The sequence below is a fragment of the Pleurodeles waltl genome, chromosome 3_1 (genome assembly GCF_031143425.1).
Source record: "Pleurodeles waltl isolate 20211129_DDA chromosome 3_1, aPleWal1.hap1.20221129, whole genome shotgun sequence".
Taxonomy (NCBI): Eukaryota; Metazoa; Chordata; class Amphibia; order Caudata; family Salamandridae; genus Pleurodeles; species Pleurodeles waltl.
The window spans coordinates 717,554,000-717,567,103 of record NC_090440.1 but is presented as its reverse complement, the minus strand read 5'-3'; the positions used below and the strand labels follow the sequence as shown (position 1 = coordinate 717,567,103).

The following is a 13,104-nucleotide window of genomic DNA, read 5'->3' as shown; positions in this document are numbered from 1 at the left end:
GTGGGCATAGCAGCTGGCTGCCCAGGTGTTTCCAAGGCACCTGTCCCAAGATGTCTATAGAAACAGCCCAGTGGCATATCCTTAATCTCTGAAATACTAGTTTGGTCTAGGAGTGGGACCCAAAAAAATACCACTAGCAATGGAGGATTTTTTTTTAAATTAGCAATAATCCAATCCCCTAGAAACTCCTTATCCTAGTCGTGCAAAAAGAATACAATTAAACAGTCTGTCCTTACACCCAAGATGAGTGTGGAAGCAGTGCATAAACTTCTTAATTAGCTGTCCCGTAGACTCTGCCACATGCTGGCCTAGTCTAGGGACATAAGCGAGACATAAACCGGAATCACCACATACGAGTAAACTGCTGGTGAGTTGATAAGGAATATTGCTTTTATTCAAAGGCACACAACTGGGAAGGAAATAGCCCTGACGAGTAGTAGGGATCTGCATGTATGTTTGTTCCCTGTATCTCATATACCGTTGGTGTGATGTTTCTGTTACTCAGTTACACTGCTGTATGTTTGTTGTCTCAAAAAAATAAAATAAAACTTATTAAAAAAATATTACTTTTATTTTCTTCCCTCTTGATGACATGTGGTACTTTGCTAGGATCCCTCTCACACAGTGCAAAATTAACATTACCGCCAGCGCCCAAAATAGAATCATTGTTGGGCGGAGAGAGGTACACATTTCCTGGACAACATTTGGGAAACAGGACCCTCGTTTCATGGGATTAGAAGCTACAGATGCGGTATACGTCATTGTGCGGACAGCAGCAGAAATGTGTGGGCCAATACCTCTCCACCCCTCCTCCAGGTCGGACCTAGAAAACTTAGTTTATGTTCTGTCGAGTGCAGCCACTCAATCAGGGGACTAAGACAATCCTCTAATATTTTCTCGAACTGGCCTCAGATCGCTCTGAAGGACATCCAAGTTGCAAAGGGGCATGGTGGGTGGCTGAAGAGGCTGAGAAAGAGGTCTCCCGGAAGCATTCTCTTCAGTTATAGTTTTTAGGTCGAGCACACAAACGCTCGGGCCTGTGGTAATCTATCTATCGTCTTTTCACCACGCCCATTGCACGCCCATCACTATCACTCGTTCATTGCTTGCCTTTCAAAAATCCTTTCTTATCATTGGTAAGCGCTTTACGTTTATCCCTCCTTGGGGCAGTTTTGTTACCGCCTTGGCCATCGATCCTGTTACATGGAAAATTGCACTTTTGCCGATCGAAGTTCTTTTGACTGCGAGGGAAAATATTTTTCCTTTAGCGTCTCCCTTTGCGCTCATGGCGGACCTGGGCTTTGACTCGCCTCCCTTATGTCAACTGTTTTACTTTTTATTTTCAATTTATGTGGCAAGAAAAGTCCAGTTAGGAATTTACCACGCCAATAGCTCTAACTCGAGCAAACGCGAGACCCAATACATTGTAAATACTTGTTTAAATGTTCCCCTCCCTTCGGTCCCTTTGCGACAGATACTGGGGTTGGAGATGACAGATCAGGGTCAGCGGCGACCAGCATTGGTCCCCCGTCAATTTTAGGCGAGGACATACTGAGGGCAACCCCAGTCGCCAGGCCTAAAAGAACACTCCCTGAAGGTGCTACGGGCAGTACCATTGTCCCGTCAGTGCAAGGCGTCTCTCGGCCAGCTGAATTTTCTTGGCAACGACCCCCCCACTCCCCGTTCAAAGAAACCATCAATGCTGGTAAAGTTTCTATCCCTCTGATCGTGCACGTCTGATTTGCATTCTATCATACACTCGCCTGGGAATTAGATCAGGGAATCACAATTAGGGTAAAATGAATCCACTCACGACAAACGACCCTCCGGAGAGCCCCAGTACTACCCGGGTAACTCATATCAAAATGTAGGAAGCCAAGAGGGATCATTTACTGTTACTTGCTGTCAAACAGATTAAGATCTCTGGCCCAAAATCCACGAGGGAAGGGCCGGCCCGATCTCTCCTGGCCCATGATGGGCAAATACGGGTCCGCCCTTCTCTCGGGCATGGCCCGCGAGCATGCCGCGTTGCTGGGTATGGGGTCGCGCTGTACAGTACATATGTCAGGCATTAACCCCTCCATCCGGTGATTAAGGGACTCGAAGTCCCTAATGCAATAAAAGTCCTCAGGTTGCATCCGAATTACAAAGTGTTGGGAGTCACCTAGATGTACACACACACTGTCCTTCTGTCTATCGATGTTTGAACGTGTTTTTTTCGTTTTGTTTTTCAGGATATTAGCTCTGATCCTAATGCTGAAAAACTTGCATTGAAATACCGTCCACAAGTAGCTTTAACTGCCCAGTCTTTATTTACCTTGTTAAATAACCATGGCATTAACTACAAAGAACAGTGGGAATTGCCAGTGTGCGTCAAAAAGCTTCAGAATGAAGGTATGTTGTCTAACCAGTCTAAATAAATTACGTTTCTTATTTGTTGTGTTTGTATTTTTTCCTTTTTTGCGATCTAACTGTTCCATACCTCCTTTACACCACTATCTAGTCTCTGTTGAAGTATTGTTAATGTGAACCAACCAGTTTTAAAAATGACAAACTTGGGAGTTCAGTGCCTTATGTGACAACGCAGGTAATTCAGAGCTATTTTTCTGTTGTCTAAGTGAAATTCCACGGATCTTAACTTTAAAAAAATAATAATTGCACAGGTCTGTATTATTACATTTGGCCTTGTACAGGGCTTTGCAGCCTTTGGTCATTTTCTCTGCACTTCGATTGACTTTTGAACCAAGCAGAGAGATGCATTGCTTGACAGACACTAAGACAGGCCTAAATGCAGCTACAACCCGTTTGTATGTGTTTTTTAGCTGTATTCAGCATATCACTATCTTTTTAACACAGTACCTGTCCGTGGTGAATGAACAGTTGAAACCAACTGACAAACTGTCCAATGCCCAGTCAGCTCACCAATATTCTGCCAAGGATGATCAAGGGTGGCAACGCTGTACACTGTTCTTGCTTCAGTTGAAAATGTTTTGTTCTGTCTGGGTGAACTCTTCAAGGGCTAATGTAAATGGCATCTTATCCTCATCTTTCTTACTTTTATTTTGTTGCCTAGTTTTATCTCTGCCCATTTTGCGTGTTAGTTTTAGTGGAAGTGTAGGAGAGATTAAGATTGCATGAGTTGCCTGTTGTGGTCTCCATTTGGATAAAAACTGATGAATCAAAACCGAGCTGACAGGACCACCCCCGAAACAGCTCTTGGTGTACTTTTTTCCATTGTAGGATTTTAAACATTTCATAAAAATATAAAACACACTTCTACCATAAGAAACACGCCAGCCCTCACCTTCAAGTGGAAATTTCACCGGGAAGAAACTGGCAACACCTAATCACCAAAAACATTGCAAGACTGTTACTTTTCATGCAACCTTTCATTAGAAATAGCAACTTGAGAAACGCAACATAACATACAAGTGCTCAGCTTTCCTTTTTGATATTACCAGACATCAAACTAGCACCACCTCTTGACAGTACAAGAAACTGCATCTTCACTTGTTGAAAGCTGTTGGAAGGCTGGATCACCTGTTCACACTGTAAGCATGTGTTCAGCAGCGTAGGCTCCCTTATAGCCTTTTACAGGCAAACGCCTACTTCAGTCCTTCGTTTTGGGCAAGAGAATAGCAACTGGAAACTGTTTTGTACTACAGCGAAATCATGTCTCTTAGTGAGTTTCCCAAACCTTTTTCCCTGGTGCACATGGAACCCGTATCTTGCTCTTTTTAAATTTGCTGTTTCGTCCTTTTTTATGTATTATCTCCTTTCCATGGCTTATGCCACTAAAGACAAGCTTCAACACAGTAAGTACACTTTTCGTCTGACAGTTCCCGGCAGCTGACCCATAACAAATGTGTCATCTTTTTGAGTGACAAAATATAACTGCCAGGTCTAGGTTTTTCCTTTGAAATGTGGAACTTGTAGCTTTATTTATTCCGTTATAAAACAGGACTACAAGTCCCAGAATTCAAAGGAAAAAACCTGGACTGGAGCAGCACATGCTTGGACCTGGGAAACTTGGCAGCTATGCAATATTCTGTTCACTTTCTGCCTTTTCTGTCAGACGTTTAAACAAATATCCTACTAAAGCGGTACAGAAAATATACGGTAGTTGATATTTAACTAGTTGATAACCAAACATAAAATAAAGTTGGTTCTCGTAATTCTGCAAACAACTATGATTATTGGGTTCATTAATTCTTGACAAGAGCTGCACACTCCTTTTAGAGGACAAGCTCATGGTTCCAGTCCTGCATGAATAGTATGTTTTGTTATGAAAACACCAGGTCAAATGATCATACTTCTCCTTATGCCACATTTCTTTACACCACATATAGTTAGTTGTTCACAACCTTTAACCTAATGAAATACAAATAGATTTTCTGAAATAGAGCTTACTCCACGAGAAAGATTTGTGCCCCCTGTGGGAAAGCCCAGGTGCAACTAGTGTTGCATTAGGGTTTTCATGAAAGAAATATTTCAGGGCTGCCTGAAAGTGCAGCAGTGCTCAGTGTCATGTATGTACAAGTGAAAATAATCCTGACATTTAGCAAACACAGTTGAGGATGGTCTGCAGTTGAGCTTCTCTTATGGATGTTTGGCATAACAGGCATGTTGTTATGTAGGGAGTGAAAGTTTCACCTATGATGACTTCAGTAAGGTTTGTCCCGAAAAAGGTCGAAGGTAGGCATAGTATGCAGTTCACAAAGAAACTAAATATATTGTGCTGGCTAACAAGGAGTCTGTTTACTCTCGGCATCAACGGGTGTGAGATGATGTCTTCACTCCACTTACACGATGTGCTGCAACCTTTTAAAAACAGCCATGTAATCCTGGTTAAACTGCAGTTCCTTCCCCCAGGATAGTCTGACATATCAAAGGTAATGCAGATTTGAAAGAAAGCAAGTTTAGAATATGGCCACTCTTCAAACTCTTCTTTTCAAACTTTTCTCTGCATATCCCTGCAACAAAATGCCACCCTGCATTTTTGATTATTCCTGAATTCCCAAAAGGGTTTCAGATACCACTCATATCTCCTGCAATCCTCGTTATCCTCTCACCAGACAACAATACATCCCATTCTGAGCCCCTCGTGGTAAAAGTAATGGCTAACTGGTGGAGATCAACAAAATACAAGCCTGAGTTCATGAGTAGAATACCACCAGATCAATCTTTGATGGTAACATCAGCCCTCTCTTGGTGGAAGACTCCTTTCAGCACTTTCTAAAGATTGTAAGGAGGTGTACAGTATTAATTGACTTCTAACAAAATAGTACAGTCATGGAAAACAATAATTTACCTAAAGGTTGAGGTGGAATGTTGTGAGGTGATCTTCTTCCCAAGGCACACTCAGGAATTCAACTGTGATATTTCATGTTTTTCTCCAAGAACAAAATCAGAAGGAAGTTACGTCAGGTATACTGAATGCAGTGTCCCATAAAGGATTGAAACTACAAGATCCTGTTCACTGTTCACCTCTCTTAAAGATTCAAGGTCAACAATGAGGCTTGTCAACAAAATATTTAGGAACAGTGATAGTTAATATAAATAAACACCATTAAAATGGCGGATTTTTAATTATTCGTGCACATATTAAATTACATTCACTTATTTTGAACTAATGGACATTGAATATTATAATCAAGATTTTACTTTAACCTATTCAATGATTGAATAATTTTACTATCTTTAAGTGTGGAAATATTAACTAACCCTGTTAAAAAGAGGAAAGTCATTAAATATACAGTTCGGATAAAAGGAGATTTAGAGCCTGATTTAGAACTCAGTGGACGGGTACCGTGTCAGCTGAAATCTAAATTCCGTTATATCCAAAAGGATTTCGATTTCTGCAGACAGAATATCTGTCACCTTTGTGATGGAGTAACCCGTCTGCCAACTTCTAAGTCCGGCCCTTAGTCTTGTTGCAAAATTTTGACCTTTGTGAAAAAGATGGTACGTTAAATGCTGAGTGTGTTCATATGATCCAGTTCTCGAATTTATTTTCCTTAGAGAAATGGAGAAATACTGATATGTTCTAAGCACTACTGCCATGTTATAAGATCTCGTACTTTTGAGCCTTTTTGTTTGCTCAGTGATCTACATGAAAACTCATCAATTATTATTTTGCAAAATCTATCATATTGCATGAGCTTAAAAGGGTACACTAATATTTTTAGTTGCCCATTCAAATAATAAGACACGGTAGGATAATGCAGTATTAGAAATTTCTTAATGGCTTGTAAGTTAGGAACTTCAAATACAAATATAATAAAATCCTATTATAGAAGTAGTACATATATCTGCTCTAAAGGTTTGTGGTTGTTAACAAGGAAGTAAATATTTAGTTAATACCTAAATCTTAAACAATTCAAAGCATATATCACCTTAATAAGATCATATAATGCCACACATTTATATTAAGATACAGTATAGAAAAAGAAAATCAAGACATTTGTGAATCAAATACATTTTTAAAAAGCACATCTACTCACCCTTAAGGGTCTCAAGGCGTTGAGGCACTGATTCATTATGTAGTTGAGGCATCTTGCCTTTAGATGAACTTACCCAAGATTACTTGTCTCAAACAGATCTTCTGTCCTTGGATCAGTTCGGCATCAGCGAGTTAGTTAAGTAAAATTCACTGGAAGATCTGATAAGAGCAGTTTGGTCTGCTCCAAATGACAAGCCCTGAGTCCAGACTGCATTAGAGCAGTGATATAAAACATTTGAAGCAAAGCTGTGTTGAAATATGCTAAGGATATTTTAAATACAGCAAACCACCATCCAATTTCCTTGCTTACTTTTGATTGGAAAGTCTATGCAAATATTTCAGCAGACAGACTGTCCTCTGTTGTATTCTGTTGGTTAATTACCTTTACAGATGTCACCAGTTTACATAATGCTTTTTTTCAATAATCTTGATCAAATATTGTGAGATTCTTCTACAAGAAAAAGACAACTATAAAGATATTTATTTGTAATATTTCACTGAAGAAATCTATGTGTAATATTATTCTTTCAGATTTTCATAAATACCATTTGTACTCTAAAGGCTAGTAGGTGTCCCAATTTTTTGTTGCTAAACAGTAATTTATCAATGACGACAACTAGTTGAGTCTGAAATAGACATGTGTTCACCTAACACATGTGTAGCACTTACACGGCAATATAATATATCTTTCATAACATCCTCCTATATAATAAAAAGCACTATAGCGCCCAAACAAAAGATTGAGTATAATCTAGGATGGTGTGCGCCCCCCCCCTCCCCTGGGTCTTTACAGGACCTGGGGGCCCCATCCCCTAGAGCTCTTTCTGTATTTTATTGGGAGGGAGGCACACACCCCCCCAATCACATTACTGGCCCTGGGGACTCCACCCTCTGGGGCATAATTTTTTTTAAGGGATGGGGGCTGCAACCCCCTCCCTGAATGTTTACAGCCCAGGGGACATCTTGCCCTTGGCTTTTTTTTTTTTTAAGGGGAGGTGGGCATGCGTTCCACCCCTCACTGAGCGATTACTGCCCTAGGGATCCTATCCCCTGGACCTAATGTGTGTGCCCTAGTGCCTATCCGAGAAACAAATATCTGCTCCAACCTGGAGGGAACATTTTTGCACCTCCTGCCGGGTCAGAGCAGATAAGTTTGTGTCAGGAAAATGGTGTCCCGGAGATGGGCTCCCCTGGATACCACAGTCAAGCCAGCCCCAGGGGATGGTGTCCCCGGGGCCCGAAGAGGCCCATATAGGGGGCCACATGCCTCCCTTCAATATTCGTGCCAGATGATGGGGTCCCTGGGGCCATAGGAAGCCCACCTCCCCTTTAACATTTACACCAGGCTCCCGGGTAATGGAGTCTCCATGGCTGTAATTGGCTCAGGGAGGGGGCGGGGCACACACCACCCTCATCTGTCTTAAAGATTTCAGTATGGGATCCACGGGGCAGTGTCTGGTTCGGGGAGGGGGCCTCAGGTGACATTGGACCCCTGGGACTCTAATCAACTCGGGGGTCACCACTTTCCCCAAATAATATCATGAATAATAATACATAGACCGTCCCAACCCAAAGGGCCCTAGTCCACTCTGAGGATCATTTTATTTTTTAAAAGTACTGAGTGGATCACAATTTTTGTTTTTTATTAAATGTTGTGCACCCACGCCCCCGCCCCCTCCAGCGACTCTTGTGAGAGTCCCTTGAACCCAACCATCCAGATATACAAATATTTTTGTAGCTTAGTTTCTTCTCAACTACTTAATGGATTTACACATTACAAACCACAAAAAGCACGCTTTCTGGACCAAGATCTAGCTTCTTGCTAAGTTTGTTGTGATTTTCTTCAACTATTTTGGCTGTAGCACTTTTTAAAAAATTCTATCTACAATGCATGGGAAAATTTGGTTCTGAGAGAGTTTTGTGAAGATTCGTCAAACTGCGCCAAGATTATTATCAATCCCAAAAAATTTCTTCCAATGGAAATCCATACCAAACTATACATTTTATATGAAATATATATATATATATATATATATATATATATATATACACCTAGTTGTGCTCCAATTGCGTTAAACACACATGTATACATGTATATTTATAATGTACCCTTTTACATTACTCTTTTTTATTCTTTTAACATATCTGACATTTAATTCATTATGTGACTTAAATTGTTAGATAGCATTAGCTTTAACCCCTTTGTTGCCAGGCCTTTTCCCCCTCAAGTGCCAAGCCTTTTTTTGGCTGTTTGGGGCAGTTCGTGCTTAGGCCCTCGTAACTTTTTGTCCACATAAGCTACCCACCCCAAATTTGCGTCCTTTTTTCCCCAACATCCTAGGGATTCTAGAGGTTCCCAGACCTTGTGGGTTCCCAGAAGGAGCCCAAGAAATTAGCCAAAATACAGCAAAAATTTAGTTTAAAAAAGAAAATGGGGAAAAAAGGGCTGCAGAAGAAGGTTTGTGTTTTTTTTCCCTGAAAATGGCATCAACAAAGGGTTTGCGGTGCTAAAATCTACATCTTCCCAGCTTTCAGGAACAGGCAGACTTGAATCAGAAAACCCAATTTTTCAACGTAATGTTGGCATTTTACTGGGACATACCCCATTTTTACTATTTTTTGTGCTTTCAGCCTCCTTCCAGTTAGTGACAGAAATGGGTGTGAAACCAATGCTGGATCCCAGAAAGCTAAACATTTCTGAAAAGTAGACACAATTCTGAATTCAGCAAGTGGTCATTTGTGTAGATCCTACAAGGGTTTCATACAGAAAAAAACAGCTGACATAAAAATAAGATTGAAATTGAGGTGAAAAAACAGCAATTTTTCTCCACGTTTTACTCTGTCACTTTTTCCTGCAATGTCAGATTTTTGAAAGCAATATACCGTTACGTTTGCTGGACTCTTCTGGTTGTGGGGATTTATAGGGCTTGTAGGTTCATCAAGAAACCTAGGTACCCGGAGCTAATAAATGAGCTGCACTTGCAATGCGTTTTCATTCTATATCGGGTATACACCAATTCATTTGCTGAAATATAAAGAGTGAAAAATAGGTATCAAGAAAACCTTGGTATTTCCAAAATGGGCACAAGATAAGGTGTTGAGAAGCAGTGGTTATTTGCACATCTCTGAATTCCGGGGTGCCTATACTAGTATGTGAAAGAAAACAGAGCTGTTTTTTGGAAAGTGCCAAGCTGTGGATTTTGGCCTCTAGCTCAGCCGGCTCCTAGGGAAACCTACCAAACCTGTGCATTTTTGAAAACTAGACACCTAGGACAATCCAAGATGGGGTGACTTGAGGGGTCTGTCACCAGGTTCTGTTACCCAGAATCCTTTCAACACCTCAAAATTTGGCCAAAAAACACTTTTTCCTCACATTTCGGTGACAGAAAGTTTTGGAATCTGAGAGAAACCACAAATTTCCTTCCACCCAGCTTTCCCCCGAATCTCCCGATAAAAATGGTCCCTCACTTGTGTGGGTAGGCCTAGTACTTTGGACAGGAAATGCCTCAAAACACAACATGGACACATCACATTTTCCCAAAGAAAACAGCTGTTTTTTGCAAAGTGCCAAGCTGTGGATTTTGGCCTCTAGCTGAGCCGGCACCTAGGGAAACCTACCAAACCTGTGCATTTTTTAAAACTAGTAAACACCTAGGGGAATCCAAGATTGGGTGACTTGTGAGGCTCTCAAAAGGTTCTGTTACCCAGAATCCTTTGCAAACCTCAACATTTGGCCAAAAAGACACTTTTTTCCTCACATTTCGGTGACAGAAAGTTCTGGAATGTGAGAGGAGCCACAAATTTCCTTCCACCCAGCGTTCCTCCAAGTCTCCGGATAAAAATGGTACCTCATTTGTGTGGGTAGGCCTAGTGCCAGCGAAAGGAAATGCCCCAAAATACTATCTGGACACATCTAAATTATCAAATACAAAACTACCTGTTTTTTGCGGGGGCACCTGCGTTTTTGGACCTGGGCTCAGCAGCCATACAGGGAAACCTACCGAACCCTGACATTTCTGAAAACTAGACACCTGAGGGAGTCCAGGGAGGTGTGACTTGCGTGGATCCCACAGTGTTTTCTTACCCAGAATCCTCAGCAAACCTCAAATATAGCTGAAAAATCAAATTTGTCCCACATTTCTGTGTGGGATCACATCACTAGGACAAAGTTCCTACCACCCAACGTTCCCCTCAGTATCCTGGTAAAAATGATACCTCACTTGTGTAGGTGGGCCAAGTGCCTTTGACAGGGAAGAGCCAAAAACATGTCGAAATTGAGGGGGAACCAAAGCGGGTCCAAAAGGGCAGTTTGAAAAAAAAAAATGTTGGCTGACAAGTGGGGCAGAATTTTTATCGTTATAGATGAGACAATGCTGGGTGGTAGGAATTTTGTGGATTACTGCAGATTCCGGAAGGTTCCATCACAAAAATGTGGAAAAAATGTGTAATTTCCTGCTAAGTTGGAGGTTTGCAGGGCATTGTGGGTAAGAAAATGGTGCAGAGTGCATGTGAAGCACACCACCCTGGACTCACCCAGATGTTTAGTTTTCAGATGTATCTAGGTCTTGTGGATTTTTCTACAATTTAAAAAAAAAATCCCTGGTGCCTAGTGGTTTCTGCCCCCTTTGGGGGCAGATCGGCCTAATAAAAATAGTCCGATCTGCCTCCAAGGGGGTCAGAAATAGCCTAAAATAAATTTGCCCCCCCCCCCCCAGGAGAACGACCCTTGCCTAAGGGGTCGCTCCCCTTGCATGAAATTGACGCAAAAAATAAAAATCCTTGGTGTCTAGTGGTTTCTGCCCCCCTTGGGGGCAGATTGGCCTAATAAAAATAGGCAGATCTGCCCCCAAGGAGGGCAGAAATGGCCTAAATACTATTTGCACCCCAGGGGAGTGACCCTTGCCTAAGGGGTCGCTCCCCATATATAAAAAACATACAAAAATATTTATATATATATATTTTTGTATCTATCCCTGGTGTCTAGGGGTTTCTGCCCCCCCCCCCCCAACCCCAGGGGGTAGTTCTGCCTAATTATAATAGGCCTATCTGCTGCATGGGGGGCAGAAAAGGCCTAAAAATATTTTCCTCCTTGGGGAGCGGCCCTTGCTTAAGGGGCCGCACCCTTATGCATACAAATAAAAAAAAAACTCCCTGGTGTCTAGTGGGCATTTCTGCTGCGATCGGGCAGCAGAAATGCTGAGAAAGACATCAAAGGAAAGGAAAGGCCCTTCCTTTCCTTTGAAGCCTTTCTCGGCCCCTCCATGTGATTGGAGGAGAAATACAAAAGCATTTCTCTTCCGATCTGCGCTGGAAGCTAGGCAGCCCTCTGATGAGGTCAGTCGCGTGCTGACGTCATCAGACGCCGCAGGGGGACTCAGGGGTGGAAGGGGAAGCGATTCCCCTTCCATCCCTGCACTGGGGGTGCCGAGGCGAGGCTCATGGGGGAAGCGCTAAGACTCCCCCCATGAGCCAGTCCAAGGACGTAACAGTTACGTCCTTGGCGCCTCAGCGCCGCAGCCAAGGACGTAACTGTTATGTCCTTGGCTGCGAAGGGGTTAATATGATATATTAACTTTAATTATTTTAATTGAATTACCCTAAATATTTGAACAGTTTAAATATCCCTAACTTATTGCTTTTCTGCATATAGATATCTATAAGGTTAAGTGGATTTAAACATTTTTTAAAGTGATGTAAAAGACTCCCAATGTAAAAATAGTGAAACGTACATTCAATAAAAGATTCTCAATGTACTGCACATGATGCAAGACTTGCTGTGTAAAAAGTGAGAAATAAAGGTAGCACACCTTCCAGTTGCTAATTGTCGGAATTGATTGCCAGAAAAAAGAGAGTGAAATAACCCACTTGTCACATGATAGTAAATTTGTTAAAGACTTTGGGATGTGTTTGGCGGATAATTTGAGATATACTTTAGTTTGATTTTCCTCCTGCTCCTGTTTGGTCTGCCTTAATACAAAAAGCAATCGAATAATTCTTGATAATTACAAGGATGGTTTCCTGCTTCTTAGTGTTATGCTAGCTCTAGTGGTTAATTGTATTCTTTTTAATTGGAAGATGGTAAATAAACTGCAACAACTTGCATGGTGAAGGTTTTCCATCTTGATTTGTAAGTGCTATGGTATACTCGGCTCTAAAAACCTTTCATTGAAAAAAGACACTTGTAGAATGCAGTTTGTAAATATCTGTAGTTAATCAAACCATCTAGAACTCCATACTAAAAGTAATTATACTCCAAGGATTGTTCCTTTTCTTTTGTTGAGACATTAGTTATTAAACCCATGTATAATTGAGATGGTTATTAAATTTAGATGGCCTGCGCTTTTGTTAATCAACTGTTACCTTTTCCTTTTAGTTTTGCTTGTAATCCTCCATGCTGTTGCGTTACTTTCTCCTCGATACAGAATGATCACAATCCAAGATTGAGAAAAATATTCCTTTAATGTAATCTCCACATTCAGGAAATAGGTTATAAGGTTGTTAATGCCCCAGTCAACTGACCCGGTAACTCACTGGGTTTCCATTCCATCTAGAATGCAACCACTAAATTTTAATTCCACATGCTAATGAGAACGTTTCTTCTA

At 41.4% G+C, this 13,104-nt stretch overlaps 1 protein-coding gene across 3 annotated transcripts in view; it reads left to right on the top strand.

The window, feature by feature from the left end:
- The window catches only part of ICE2 (interactor of little elongation complex ELL subunit 2), a 565,283-nt gene that overhangs the window by 203,328 nt on the left and 348,851 nt on the right, over positions 1 to 13,104 (top strand). For all 3 annotated transcript variants that reach the window (XM_069223465.1, XM_069223467.1, XM_069223466.1), the window contains one exon: positions 2,235 to 2,394. In XM_069223465.1, the coding sequence (XP_069079566.1) occupies positions 2,235 to 2,394 (160 nt within the window). The remainder of the gene's footprint in view (positions 1 to 2,234; positions 2,395 to 13,104) is intronic.